The sequence below is a fragment of the Lonchura striata genome, chromosome 3, assembly GCF_050655825.1.
Source record: "Lonchura striata isolate lonStrDom1 chromosome 3, ASM5065582v1, whole genome shotgun sequence".
NCBI lineage: Eukaryota > Metazoa > Chordata > Aves > Passeriformes > Estrildidae > Lonchura > Lonchura striata.
The window spans coordinates 100,925,647-100,941,497 of record NC_140705.1 but is presented as its reverse complement, the minus strand read 5'-3'; the positions used below and the strand labels follow the sequence as shown (position 1 = coordinate 100,941,497).

General features: G+C 34.6%; 1 protein-coding gene across 8 annotated transcripts in view; it reads left to right on the top strand.

Moving 5' to 3' along the window:
• MTA3 (metastasis associated 1 family member 3) overlaps window positions 1-15,851 on the top strand; it is a 139,397-nt gene that overhangs the window by 30,805 nt on the left and 92,741 nt on the right. For all 8 annotated transcript variants that reach the window (XM_085577103.1, XM_031504262.3, XM_021546388.3 and 5 more), the window contains 2 exons: window positions 7,293-7,356; window positions 8,395-8,512. In XM_085577103.1, the coding sequence (XP_085433229.1) occupies window positions 7,293-7,356; window positions 8,395-8,512 (182 nt within the window). The remainder of the gene's footprint in view (window positions 1-7,292; window positions 7,357-8,394; window positions 8,513-15,851) is intronic.

Sequence of the window (15,851 nt, the reverse complement as noted above, 5' to 3'; positions counted from 1 at the left end):
TCTCGATTGCTAAGCAAGGTCTTCTTCCCTTCTGGACCGAGTTTATTTGGAGCAAAGGAATTTTTGAAGCGTGTCTAACTTTTTTTTTTTTCCTTTTCCAATAGAATTCAAGTTTTTCTTACTTGAATTAAAATGGAAATTCAATTCAGGACAGAATCTTACTTTTGTGTGTGGTCAATAGCCAGTACTTGTAACAGTGTTAGAAAAGGTGTATTTATCAGTGGAAAACTGTCACTTAAATATCTGAAAATCAGTACACATTTCCCTGTAGTGACATAATTACAAAGTAGGAGACTTTCATAGGGTGCAAAACTTTTAGTTTTGGTTAGCGTGATGTGTGTTGCTTCTGAGCTGGGCAGCTTGTAATAGACTTGATGATCTTAAAGGTGTTTTGCAACCTAAATGGTTTAATGAATGCATGGAAAATCATTCATAACCAGCTTCCTGTGGTTTTGTTCAGTTCATGTGCATCACTGCTGCTGTGCTACAAGGCAGCAATTCATTTACATTTTAGCTTGAATTAATCCCTAGAGAAAAAAATATCAGTGATTTGAGTTTGCAACAATGCAGTTTCCAGTTTACAGAAAATACATCTACAGTTATGCTTGTTTTGAGATATCAATATATATATAGTTTTATTGTGGCCACATTGAGAAAACATTTACTTTTTAATTATTTTTAAATACATGTCAGGCACAATTGCTTCAGGAGACTGTTTGTAAATCTAACCAATTTAGAGTGGAAAAAATTAGCACTCCAGCTCTAATTAAAATTAAAACTCTGAAGTTTTTGACTAAGAGCAGTATCAAAATTCTGGGCCATCCCAGAATATATCCATCATATATGAATATATGGTCTATGCACATGTTTAGATGCCACACATTTACTAGTTCATTTAGATGTGCAGAAATTAGTTTGCTGTGCATTCTGTGTTTGATTTTATTTGATCAAGTGTGTGCTATCAGATAATACCAAGTTTATTGATTTATCTTTTGGCCACAGATACACAATCTTGTACTCTTTAGAAGGTTGTTATTATTTTGTCAGAGGCACAGATCCTAGTAGTACTCACCTATCAAATATTTTTTGTTTGTTGCTTGGGTTTTTCTTCCTCATGTTTGAGATGGTTCTGTAAATAAACAGAGACAAACTTGAGCCAATTAATTATGAATCAATACAATGCAGATTTTTTTGGGTCAATTCTTGATATTGAGTGAATATTTTAAAAGGCAGATTGTAGTTATGGATCTATTATAGGTTTAAATCACTATGATGATTTTTTTGGTTTCTTTTTTTTTTAGTGTTATGCAATAGTTCCCCAGTTAATCACTTTGCAGTATTGAGAACTTGAAATTTGCTATAAAGACATTGGTATGTGTTTGTCAGCATCATTCTGTGCCCCTTAAATTGTGCTTCAAAGTAAAATACACAAGTACTTTTAGTACTGGCTTGCTGTGACTGGGAATCCATTTCATATAATTAGTAGAAGCTCTTTGAAATCTGAAGTTCCCACTCTGTGGTTTGGTGGTTATCACTGCAGTGTAGGCTGCTTGTAAGGGATCAAGACTTGGCTCAAAGTGGGTGTTTGGTTAGAAATCTTCAAAACACTTTTTCATTTAAGGTCAGGGACAAAGGTGGTGTTATTTCAGGTAGCTCTCTCTTCCTTTTACTCAATATCTGTATCTTTTCCCCCTACTTTTCTCCCTTTATACTGGATGTGTGAAAGATTGCTCTGGAGTTCTACTCCTGCACCTGCTCCTTTTTATCCCTCTTCATTATGGACTTTTATTTGAGTTTAATCTCTGTCATTGAAGTAACAGCATATGTTAAAATCAAATCAGATTTTTCTCACAAGCATAATATTTCCTAATATTCTTTCCTGTTATTTTATTCTCAGACTGTCTAGCTGGTGACTCATGCTTCTGTGTTCCAAATGTGTGCTAAGACACTAACATTTCTTGATGCAGATCATCAAGATACAATTGGTATATATCTGTACAAAATTATCCAATGCAATTCTGTTGTTTTCAGGAGGGCAATTGATAATTGTTATTTCCAAGTCTCTCTCTGGGGTCATGCCTGCACATGTATTTTTCTTTCTTCAGCTTGTATCTGAATTATCAGTACATATAAAGGTTCATTGACTTGGTGGGAATCCAGAGCAATGAGTTCTGAGGGTTCTTGCACTGCATCATTCTCACCCAGGCTATATCTGTTTTCCAATAGGAGATTTTGTTCATGTGGTACTGAACCAATGAAGGTGCCTTTTGCAATCTTATAATTCATACTAGTTAAAAGGCAGCAGACATTTTATTTCTTGTAATTTCTTTCTGTATTTTTTTTTCTTCATACCTCCTTTTCCAAGAAATCCTTATTTAAAAAAAATTGTATCTCATGGGCTGTCTTACTCATCTGGTGAGAATGTGAAGAAATAGCCTGCAAGAACAGCAGAACCAGAATCATAGAGACTTCCAGTGGTACAAAAGTTAGGGCTGAAATGAGCAGGCACTGTAAAATATGAGGCAGCTGTGTTGATTTTGATTAATTTTGACAGCTTTAAGATATAAGTGTTTGCATCAGCTTTTTAAAATTTTCATAATGATTTTAATCTATAGTTTTGATTACTTTAAGAAAAAGCTCGTTAAAGTGCAATTGCCTAGAGAGTGCAAACAAGAAGGCATTTCATGCTGTCTTCTGGGCAATTTGGTGTTTTAGTCTAGGTTGTTTAACCAGATTATTGAAATATTTTGATAACATTGTCTGGTATAATAACCTTGGTACAATTTTTTTCATGCTACTTAAACTCTTGAGCTGGTGGTTATCATCATCTTTTGCCTTCATTGTAACAGATTAGTAAGGGCAGTCTTGTCCTTGCCTCATCTAGATACTGATTGTTGTCACATTCTTGTCTGAAGTAAGTTCCCACGTTTTTCATTCCTCTGTTGGGTCTCACTGAAACATGGCACATTTTTATCTTAGTTTCCAAGATCTTTTAGGTTTTAGCTCAGCTTGCTCTCTGTGAAATCTGTCCTTCAGGACTGGGTGGTAACTGACATCTCATGTTGAGTGTTGATTTTCATGAGCTTCCTATGGAGTTGTCCAAGATAGTCTGACCTAGGAGTCTCACAAAGCTGTCACCTATTTTTTAGAATTTAATTCTCTTTTTCTTTACTCCACAGTAAACAGCCTCCCACCCATCCCAGGAAAAATAGTTCTGTAAAACAAGGGTGGGGGGGATGGGATGGGGAGCAAATCCTTATGTTCCCTGCAGTGAGGCATCTATCTACCTTGATAACTAGGATGGGATGGGGAGCAAATCCTTATGTTCCCTGCAGTGAGGCATCTATCTACCTTGATAACTAGTGTTTCTTACCATTTTCTTTTAATCCTCATTATTGTCTCTGTGCTTTGAGGTTTTGGCTGTAGATGGTTAGAGTTTTGTTTTTGGGACTTTATGGTCCTAGGTTTCTGCTAGGGCTGTTGAAGAAATCCTTTCCTACAAAACCATTAAAGCAATTTAGAACTAAAGTTTTGGGTTTTTTTTCTGGAAAGAGTGCGAGTCTCATTTTTGTATTGTAACAGAAGGGCTTGCCTGAGGTATGGAAGTAGGCTGTAGGCGTGGAAAAATGGCTTGTCAGGCATCCCTTAGCTGATTGGGTGTAAATGATCAGGAATTGTCAACTCACTGGTGAAGTCACCTGGAACATACAAAATAAATATACAAGCAGACAAAAGCTTCTAACAAATGAGAGTGAAGGAAGGTGTAGCATGTGAAAAGAGCTTTCACATGTTAATGATTTAAAGAAAAATGTTATGAGTTGTGGCTCTGATTACTATGACAGGAGAAGAAATTGAATCCTAAGAGGTTTATATGATAGAAGCTGGCAATACCATGAGCAAATATTTATAGGCGAGTTTTGTTGTCTCCTTTTACTGCAAGACCTCTAAATTACTTTTTGTTGCTGTCTGATTTAATTATATAATAAGTTTTGTTGACACTGTTGTCAGCTCAATGGAACAACTCTTTATTTGTGACCGGTTTAAATATGAAGTACATCTAGGAGCAGAAAGGATTCTGAAAGCACAACTTAATCTCATCAAAATTAGGTTGTAATGAAGACATAAAAGCTGACTTACTTTTTTGGTTACTGTTATTTCTGCATTGTTGAGGTTGCTTAAACTTTCCCTCAACATTACTACAAGATAAATTTTGCCTAATTATGTAGGAAGAAAAAAAAGGAAGTTTCTGAATATTTTTAATTTGAGAAAAAGGTCAAAATCAGATGTGTCATCTTAACATCAAGACCTTCTGATGCTATTAACTAATAATTCACCTTGATGATGCCAGTTAAGTCAAGAATGCTGCTTGTTGGAGGAATACAGCTTAAATCAGAGAATCAGTTACATAAGAGGAAGAAGGTTTCATATGTGGAAAAATAGACAACTATTTATTTATTTTTATTTTTTATTTATTAATGTAATTTTTTTAAAACTGGGCAATTATTTGTAATTTTTCCTGAGTTCAGTTTAATGATGCATTTCAGGCAGGAGACTCCAATGGAACAATGAACCTGTGGCATTGTATGCCACTAATCTAAATAATACTCTAAATGTAAAGACAATAGGATTTCTGAAAGAAGAGAGTATAATTTTATTTTCATGTGTAACTGATTTTATAATCTGCTAAATGCAGCATACTCTTATTTTTTTTTGTAGGTAGCTAGCTTCCCCTTTCTTTTTTCTCTTTGGAGCAATTAGACTTTATGCTGTTGTATTGATAATTTATTTGATATAGCTCTATCTTTCCCAATTATCTTAAATAATTTTAAAGCATTAAGGAATAAAGCTCCAGAACACTGTAAGGAGGAAAATATTATTTTTAAATCCAGAGAAGCTATGGGTTCTCAGATACATCCCTTAAAAAACAAACTTCTAAGTCACATTGTAATGTGATTTAAATTACATTCACTTTTTCTCTAGGGCTTTTGATTATTAGTATTGAAGAACGGGTGAAAAGTACAGTGGCTGTTGGAGAATATTAAGAGACATGTTACTGCAAATTGATATTCACTCAAGTTATTACCTTTGCATCCATGATTGAGGGGTGCTCAGTGTTCATGCTACAGTGAACTAGATGCCTGGCTCAGTCCAGCAGAACATTTGCAACTATACAGAGAAGCTTTTCCTCTGATGGGAAAGAAAGAAAGAAAGGAGTTAAAGGTTCTAAATCACTTTTATTAAGTATTGTAGGTTTCTAGATTACAAAAACTGTAGTATAGAGAATCAAAAGTAGAAAGACTTCTGTAATTTACCTGTTTTCAAAGTTTTGTTTTTTGAGTTTTGTTGGTTTTTTTATTTTTATCTTAATGTCTACTTTAGGTCTAGTGCTGTCTCCATTAAGACACAATGACAAGAGGTCATATATACATACAAAATGTTACCTCTGTGTGACTCCAGCCATTAGATGGTTAAAGTGCTGTACAAAGATATCTAGCATCAAATAGAAACTCACTCACTTAGAAGACATGCTGCAGGGACTAATCTTGTATCTTAATGAAATAAAATGAATTTTTTAGCGGACCAGCAATAAAAGATGAGGTTGATCTATAAAATACTTTTGCAATCATGATGGCAGTGGAGCAATGAATTCCTCTGTGGTAATTGAAGTTAAATAAGGGTAGGCTGTAGTGGAGAGAGTGGGCACACTTGAGTTATAGGAATAGAACCAGACTGGAAAGATAAACTCCTGGTTAGCCTTTTACACTAAAAATCCCAAAAAACAGTAAAACAAAAATAAAGTTGGAAAACTGACTTCATGCTACAACACAATTAATTTTTAGAAGTGAATGCTCTGGAATTATCAAGGTCAAAAGCTTAAAGAAAACCTTCAAAGAAAGGCATGATGGGGTATCTAGAAGGCTTCCTACTTCTCTGCTGAAGGAGGATTTTCCGCTGCGGCTGTGTATTGGGGTCAGATTTTCCTTCCCCCTCTTCCTGTTTTTCTTTGGTAGTGTGGCTCTCCTGACAGGTATGACAGTGAAGAGAAACAGGACAGTAATATGTGGCTTACCCCCCTTTCCCAGGATGTGCAGTGGCAATGAATAGCACATCAGCTGGGTATGTTCACTTAATGATCAGCCATTAGCAACTGGCTTCTAATGCCTCTGGTTAAGCTTAGAGTCAGCACGGCCTGACAAAATGGATATTTTTACAACACCCATTTATCTTAAAATCAAGAAGGTCTCTGCAAACGTGTTCTTTCTCTATTTGTGTTCTGGTCTATGCCATGAGGGAAGATAGAGATGGGTGTTCAGGGCATATTTCCTGGAGTTGGATGTATAAGGCCACAGGAACCTCCTGGCAAATGCCAGCTAAACTGAGTACAACTTTGGTGCATGAAATACAAGGTGCTGTATGTAAGGGGTAATAAATATATCTTCATATATATATACAAACATAAATATAGAAAATGGTAGTTAAGTTGTAAATTATAACATAAAAACCTAAGTTGCTAGCAAGGTGATTCAGCACACTTAACATTTTTAATCCACATCCATGAGTGTTTCTTTAAAATACCATTTGTTAAAAATAATTCTACAGGTTATTTGCAGAGGAGATGGAGACATTGAGGCAAGGCAATGCTGGGGGAGATGGGATGAGAAGGGGAGGAGGGTGGTGGGATCCAAGTCCCATTGCATTGACTACTTATGTTTCACATGGGCAGGTCTGTACCACTACTGGGCAACAAGAACCTCCATGGAAATGTGGTCATTAGCATTTTAATGTGGGCATAGAAGAAATGAATAGATCCATTATTTATTATTAAAAATACTTCAATTCAAAAGAGAAAAGTGCTTTGTTTTTGCAGCCTTAAAAGTAAAGCTTTATATTCTTTCCAGTTTAGGTTGTTTTCAAATTATACACTGAATTTACTGGAGATAAGTCACTTGGAGGTGATGTTTCTTTAATCCAGGCCTTTTTATTAATTATGTGCATATTTATTGTTTGCCGTTGTACCTCTTCTCTTGTTTTGTCTTTCCATTACTGAAATTATTTCCCAGTTTGATGGAACTCCAATGGATTTGAATGCTCGGATCTGTACAGCCATTTGTTTTGTTGCTTTTATGTTAAGTTTGGTATTAATAAAGTATAGCAATGTTTATTTTTATATATTTTAATGTTTTTATACTTTTAGTGTAGAAATTTAAAGTATATCTAGATTGTTCTCTTGCAAGTAACTCTCGAAGTTTGAATTTTTTGCAAAGTAACTATTCTTGCCTATGTTTGTGTAGGGGAAAATGCAGCGTTGCACTTCTGAATGAGACAGAATCTGTGCTGTCATATCTGGAGAAAGAGGTAATTGTGACTTTTATTCAAGTAAATATTGGGATAAGTTTATTTTTCCTTCTGTAATTTTAACAAATGGGTAAACAATACTCTGAAAATCATATATTGGATGATAGGTTAGAAAACTTACGTTGTTCACAACACTGATTTGAGCAATATTATTAGATAAAAATTTAATTGACACGCTTAAATAATAGGTTTACTATGAATCTGTTTGTATTTAGAAAGGAATTAATTTTAAGTAATTAATATGGCATCTTACAGATGAAAATATAAAGATGTTTCCTGTAGCAGATAGTGAAGGGAGAATTCTCATTATGCTTTTTTTCCCTCCTTATTTTTTCCTCTTTCTTCATTTATTGTGTGGAAAGTATCTTCTAATCTTCCTCTGGAAGATACTTTGGATGCTTAACTTTACCAGAGAAGAAGAAAATTTCCCAAGAATTTGAAAGATTGTAAAATGCCTTTAAAACATATTTTTCTTTGGAATGTCTTAATATAACATCAGGAAGGCCGTGTTTTCTAACTGAAATTAGCATGTCTTTATTTTTAAATTTCTACACCAAACCACTGATAATCAGTAAAAAGCTTTTTGAAACAGGACTTGGCCTATACTTATGTGAATCTACCACATTTGCCAATACTGTTTTAGTGCTCGAGAAGTTTTTACACAGACAGTGGTAATTTTTTTTTTTTTTTGAGATTAATTTATAATGAAAAGTCAGTATGGTTGAGATGCTTATGAGTGCAAACTTGTTAAATTCAGTAAGCAGTTAACATTAATTCTCTTCAAATCCATTGATATATTTGTGTGTGCAAATCTTTTAATTATTACTCTGTTCTGAAGTAAGTTCTAACAATGAGAGAGGTCTTAATTAGCCCTTTAAATGCACTCATGAAACATCTGTATTATGTAAAATAAATATTTATGTACCAAATCTGTGTTCTGTAAAGTATGCAAATTTCCAAATGGAACATGTTACAAGTTTGCAAACCTAATTTTAAAAATTATTATTATGCTGTTGCAAATATGTCTCTTTTTTTTAGGATACTTTTTTTTATTCATTGGTGTATGATCCATCATTGAAAACACTTCTAGCAGACAAGGGAGAAATCAGAGTGGGTCCTAGATATCAAGCAGATGTGCCAGACATGCTTGTGGAAGGTAAATACTTGATCTTTGATTAGTGAAAAAAAAGTCCTTGTATTGCATTATTGCTCATGCTGACTTTCTGATATATATATATATATAGGCATATAAAGTAAGATGGTAGGTCTGAGAAAATTTATGAACACCAGTAGAAATAATGGAAAAAGAAAGGGTACTTGAATAACGGTTGAAAATATGTTCATTTCCAGTCTGTACATAGGCATTTGATATTTGTTTATTTAATTATATGGTCTGCTTAGTTATTTTAATATACGCTTCATTGAGAGAAGATGATAAAGACCAACCCATTTGCAAAATATCAGCACTGTAGTAAAATGAGTGAAAAAGATATTTCTTCTTTCCGTTTTAAAGCAAAAAATGCATAGAGAATTCAGGTCTTTGCGTCTCCTTATTTCAAAATATTGTCTTTCTTTAAAGCATCTTATATGTTTTGTAGCAGGTTGAAAAAACTCTTTGTAGCCTTGGCATAGCTTTAAAATCACTGATATTTTTAAAATTTTATTTTACTTATTTATAACCTAGCACAATTACTTACACCTCAGTCTTTTACTACATAGAACTATTATTTTAAGCAAAATTTCAAGTAAAATAATTATTTAATGTTTGGATCATATTTAAGAAGCATGAGTAACTGTGTCTTGTTATGTTTACAACTGTATTTACTAATTAAATTTAAAAAAAGTTTCTTTGTAAGTATCTAGATTTAGATACTGTTTTCAAGAGTCATGGTATTTATTCATTAAAAAGAAAGGATTATGTGAGAAGAACATCACTTGCAGTAAATCCAAGAAGTTCTGAATGCCCCAAATATATATATTTGTAACCTTAAATATTGTATTTTCTATTAATCATGATCTACATTTTTTTTGCTGCTATACTTTTACTTGAATGACCCATTATTTCCAATTTCTACAGACCTTATTTAATAAATGTATAAAACAAGAATAATTTGATTTCTGGCAAGTAGCAGATTATTTTACAATGACTGCTGTTTAATAGATCACCTGCCTTATTATTCTGACTTTTCTTTTAATAACCAGAAATAACCTGAAGTGACTTCCACTATAGAAAGTCACTTCAGGTTTGTTTATAAAATGTACGGGCTTGTTTCAGAACATGTTTATGAATAGATCATGATCCACTGCTATTCTTGCTGTAAAATGTACCTGCCATATGGAAAAAACACCTGTAGATGTGCATATGCTCAGGAGGAAACCTTGCCACAGGGCTAATGTGAAAATGGCTTTCTCAATGTGTGTGAGAGGCAACTGGGAAGTATTGATCTGATTCCCAAGTACCTGGTTGAACTTAGGGTTTTTGGGACAAGCTAGGGTTGGCTGCCAGGCAGGAAGTCTCATTCTACTGAATTCTTCTTATTAAATTACTAAAGACAGCCTAATTATGAAATAGTGAATACCACATATAAAGGAGATTTTTTCCTGTTCAAATTTTACTTATTTGATTTTTTCTAAAGTTAAAATCCATATGAATTTAAGCTAAAGTTACCAAGTTCTTCTGAAGCTTAATGTTTTTAGTCCTTGGTTGAGTTAAAATGAGTAGAAAATCTCTCTCATACATAATGAAGGTTGGAATTCACTGTGTGTTACTGTCTTCTTTTCCTCATGCCCCACTAACCCCCAAAATGCAATAAGTGGTGCAGTCTTCTTGCTGCCTTTAGTAGGAAATAATAATCCATCAGAGCTGAGAAGCATCAAGCTGCCCACAAACCAAGGATCTGTTGGTACATAGAGCACTTGAGAGGTTTGGCTGGATTAATCTGCATTTATTTCAAATCACTGGTGGAAAAAAGAGTTTGGTTTGGGAGGATAAAAATATCTGAATTATGGTAATTTGGACTGCCTTTTTTTTTTTTCCTAAATGTTTCCATAGCCCTCTGACCTCCAAGGAAAAACAAAAGATGATTCAGCTGTAGTTGTGTCTTTATGTAAGCTGATAGCCTGGAAGTTAATCCATTCCCTGTCAAGCCTTTTCTTTCATAAAAACAAATCCAAGCAATGTTTAAAATCAATAGATTAGAAAAGTTATATTTGGACACTATGGGATTCTGTGAAGATTTTTTTGTCTTTATGTACATTTTTCAGCCTGTAATGATAAAAGTGGCTAGTGATCTGTTTCTCCAAATTGTTATGCTCTAATGTGTAACACTTTAAAAATGTAGACCCATCACCTGAAATTAAAAGAGAGAATTTAGGCAACATCTTGTCAGTTTGGAAAAATCAGATTTTATATCATCTAGTAATGGTATTATTAGATGATAAAAATAAATTATTAGATGATAAAATAAAAAGCATTCCTGAATTCCACACATAAAACTTGTTCTGTAATCTAAATGAAGAATAACTTTTTGAAGGTGTCTGGTAGGCATATTTTATATTTACAGAAAATCCCAAAGCAAACAAACAAAACTATAAACAAATCAAGGATTCACACAACATCAGCTGTTTTATTTTCAAAGTTACTGGCATATAAATCCAATTCAAATGACCAAAGACAGTTTAGATTAGCTTTCAGAAGGCCAGTCACAACATGGCTGAAAAGAAAAAGAAGTTCTACAAACGTGAAATTAGTTCGTTGTAAATATAGTGATGAATTCTAGTAGATTAAAAATCCAAATTCCTTGAGCTTTCTCCATACGCTGATAATGTATGCTTTATCTGAATAGATTATGGTGTTTTTGTTTTGATTTTGTGTGTGTGGGTGTGTGTGTGTGTATTGGGCAACTGTGTGTGGTTTTTGTAGGAATAGATTTTTTTCCTGACACTGATGCTGCCATTTTTGCATCCTTGAGTAAAAAGTACTGCAAACCCAGGTAATTAGGTCAAACTTTGGATAATGCAGCATACCTGCTTTTCCCTGCTCTTTAATTTTTGAAACAAAAAGAACATCTACTTTCAAAAACCTTAAACTTTAAAGGGTTTATTACAATCAAGATGCATGGTAAAGTCTTCCAGATTCAACTGTTTTCTGTTTTTCCACTTTAGGATACATTGAAACATAAATCCTTTACACAGTTGCTGTAAACAAATGTAAACAAATTTTATATTTGGTTGAAAATACATAAGCCTTGTAAATCCATGCCACTTTTGTTTGTAATGGTGTAGCTAAATCACTTGGATCACACATTTAGTGAAGACTGTAACTTTGGAGAAAGACCAGAGCAGATTTCAATCCACAGTCTATTCTGGCTTTTGTTGTCACCATTTTTGGGAGTAAAAGTTGTCAGATTTGAATGATCTCATGGTTGTGTGAAATCTTTCACCCCCCCCAGTGCCAAGTGTTACAGTCTGTCTATACTCTAGTTTGAGGATTTTTAGAGGTTTTTTTATTTGCTTTAAATATACAGGAGGAGAGGAGATTGTTGTACAGCATTGACTCAAATTCTGGCAAGCAGGATAAGGAAGAATGTCCTTTCTCTGTTTTAACAACACATTCTCCAGTGGCTTACTCTGTGGATGTGGCAGCTTGTTTTCACATCTGCTTCCAGTGTGGGGTAACATTCTTCTCCTCTGTACAAAGCAAGAATAAAAAGGTTTATCTATGAGAATCTAGAGCATGAATTTGGGCAAGAAGTATCTTGTTTCTGTGGAGCATCCCTACTCCTTAATACAGGAGCAAGGTATCTGGTTCTCTCAATGTGATGGCCAGAAGCTGCTGTGTGGTGCACTCACCTACAGTAGTTGATCAATAACTTATAAAATCTGTGACTCTTAACTTCAATAAATAAAGCTAAAAGCCCTTAACAAGCAAGAACAAAACCCTCCACAGTGTTGGTTTAGGCTAATCATTATAATTATTGTTACTTGGTTACAAGGCATACTTTTAGAAATTGTTCTGAATATGATCAAATTGTTGTCACCTTTAACTAGCAGATTTTTAGTTATGTTTTGTGTACAGGGAGATCACACCCAGGCAGGCTAGTTTAGATTCTTGGTAGACTTTTATATAACATTGATTCTTACTTGTCTCACAGCTTTAAAATCCAAATGTTTTTAAAATTCTGGCATTTCAACCAATGTCTCATGCAGTGGAATAACTGATGCAGTGACAGGTTGCTTTACATGGTTGGCTAAAAAAGCAGAGAGTGAGAGAGAAGTGATAGCATGGCATTGGGGATATAGTTTATGAAGTAGGATAATGCTTAAGAATGGGAGAAATGGAAAATTTTTTTGCTCTGTAGGAGTTCATCTAATGTATTGTTTTTCCTGTCACATGCCTATGCTGCTCTCTCTATTTCATGCATGCCATCATAGGCCTAACTGCAGCTGTCATGCAATTTAAATGCATTTGCACTAAATTTAAATGTGTGACAGCTTAGCTAAACAATTACAAGTGCAGTCACATTTCAAACAGGAAAGCCAATTGTTTACAGTAATCTCATTGGCCAAATCAGTATTTCTTAAGCAATGCTTACTTTCATTCATTCATGGTGTTGTGAATCAAGTGGAAAGACTGCAACCAAGTCAAAAAAAGGTCTTCTGTCTGTCAAATCTCTATTAAAACTTCCAAAGCAAAGGGTATTTTCTAAACAAACTTTATAAAAATTTGTCATGAACTGCATTCTGGCCACGATATGTAAGTCTAGTGAAACTGTCTGCAGTAATTCTCTGGCAAAAAATATCCCAAACAATTGTATTTTTGAGAAAATTATTGTAATTTAAAATAACAGCTTTCTATCATTTGTTTTTAAAAGTAATTTATCAAAACAAATTTTCTGATGTTGCATTTGATTTTATGTACCAGCATTTGGTAGAACAGTGTGATGCTAGGCAATCTAAGATATTTAAGTGTTGAAATCAGGATTTTCAAAAAACCAGCCCACAGGTGTAGGAAGGACCTTGCTGTGAATCAGACCATCAGCTGTTTATTCCTGCAGGAGATCTTGTCATTTGGGATCTCTTAATTTTCTTAAAAATTGTTTAAGGCCTATTAGAAATCCAATAGGTTGTCACCTTGAGTTTTCTCATAAACCTCTGTGATCCTTTTTCAGTACTTCAGGATTTTTCTTTATAAAAAGCCTGTTGACCACTGTGTCTTGGTTGCAATTTTGATTAATTTGGCTAGCATAGCTGTGAACCTTGCCTATACTTAGTTGCTCACATTTTTATTTTAGCTCACATTCCCTCTTCACACCCTAGGTGTAACAGAACTTGGTTTGAGCCCATGTATCTTGATTAGTAGCTGTTGTATTCCTGAGATCCTGTAGAAATCTGGAGAGAATTCTTGTCCAAACTCAAGTAGCTTGTTAGTGTTCATAGAAAACAATATAATTGTTTTATAACCTCTCCAATAGATGTATTATTTTAAGGTGAAGTTTTTGATTTTTTGTGATGTACATGAACCTTTCCACTTCTGTCCAGTCATCACAAATGCAGAAAACTGATTTCTCTTCCCAAAATTTATTTGATTTTCTTTTATTTGCTTCCTTTTTAAATAGATAACATTGTCAATGTCTTGTACTCTTTGGTACTTTATAGACCTTTTGACTCTATTGAACGTCTGAGAAGACTTTAGTCCTTTTAATGCCCTAAATTAAATGTAGGGCATTAAATTCAGGCAATGTTGCAGCAAATAGGATAAAAGAAAAATGACATGAAAAGAATTAACCCCACATCTAGTAATGTGCCTCAATGACAAGGACAGCTTTCTCCCTCTATAATGTGAAATGTCTCTACTTTTTTTCTAGCTGGAGGGAAAATTACAATGTATGAAAGTACCCTTGCTCATATTTTTCATAAATATATGAAATTTATTTGGGAATGAAGGGGCTGGGAGGGGCAGCTCTGTGGGAGAGCCCTGTGGTGCTGGCAGGCAGTGAGGGGATGTCAGCCAGCAGTGGGGTCTTGTGTTCCCCTGGGCAGCATCCCCAGCAGCCGTGTGCACACCATTGTCTGAGCAGGGGAAGTGTTTATTTTTAAAAGTTTTTTTTGTAATAGTATGAGGTTTTTTTATAATAGTGTTTAGTTAACTAAACAGATTATTTAACAATTTTTTTTTTTAAATTTTGAGTTTGGTTATATTTTTTGTAATTGTACGTCAATCCACAACTAATTTTGGATTTTTTTTTTTTTTTTTTGTTAAGGTTGGGATTAAATGTGTTTGGTCTTAGATGTTTATTAGTTTTTATTTATATTATATTCTTAGAAATTGTGAGTTCTGTACTATTTTATTAATAAATTATATAATGGAGTTGTATTTCTCTTTTTATAAGGTTTTTTAGGGATAAAGTATTTAATTAAGAAATGATACTTAAATTATTTTTAACTTTTTTAGGGATAAAGTATTTAATTAAGAAATGATACTTAAATTATTTTTAACTTGGTAACTACCTATTTGTGACTTATAATGTGGATTTTTTATTTCATTATACAATACTACTTAAACTCATTCTCAAGAGGATGAAGAAGAAGATGAAGAAGGATTGGCTTCTGCTTTAAAGCTTCTATCTTCTTTTATATATATTACTATATCTTAAAACTTTAAAAAAGTTTTTTACTATGTGATATTGCACACTTCTATTCAAACTACGCACTCATAATCTGTTTTATCATTCCGTTTTTGGAAGCTTTCAGGTTAAATGTGGTATTTTGTTGGGGCTCAGTGTCTGTTAATACAGGGAGTTGAAAATTAAAAAAACCTGCATTTCTAGCAGACAGGGAAGTCTGCTGGAAGTGCAGCTCCTTTGGAGTGCGCAGCAGGTCAGGCAGAGCCGGGCGGCCCCGGGCACAGCGGAGCCGTGGCGCAGAGGGACACGGGATGATGGATGCAGGATGGGTTAGCCTTGATTTGGGAAATGAGCGTTCAGCCTCCGTGCTAGGTTTGTGGAAGGAGACAAGCGGCAAGGCATTGGCACGAAGTGTGACGTGGAACGGTGCGGCTCCAAGGTTTCTCCGAGCTGGCTGCTGCTCCCGAGTGCCCAGCGCAGGCTGCTTGCCAGCCCCTGTTCAACAGCCTGGAGGGGCGAGCTGGCACTCCCATGCTAATGGTCCCCTGCCAGCTGCTGCCCTCTTCCCTGCCCTGCTGCTTATCTCTTGCAGCTGGGCTCCAAAGGAGACCTTAGGGAATTCTTTATGGGATCTGACACAATGGGGCTCTCTCTGGCCATTTAAAGCAACACAAAGAGTGTGGACTGGGCAAGGAAGAGGAGTGCCCCCTACTAAGATGTACAGAAGAGGAATTAGAGAGTCTCTGAAGTGGAAGAGACAGCCTGTAGGAAAGATGTTCTGTTCAAGGCTTTTTTTTTTTTCTTCTAGTAAATAAAAGTGTAAACTAAATGCTGGAGTATCTCTTGCACACCTGAAAATACCGAATGAGT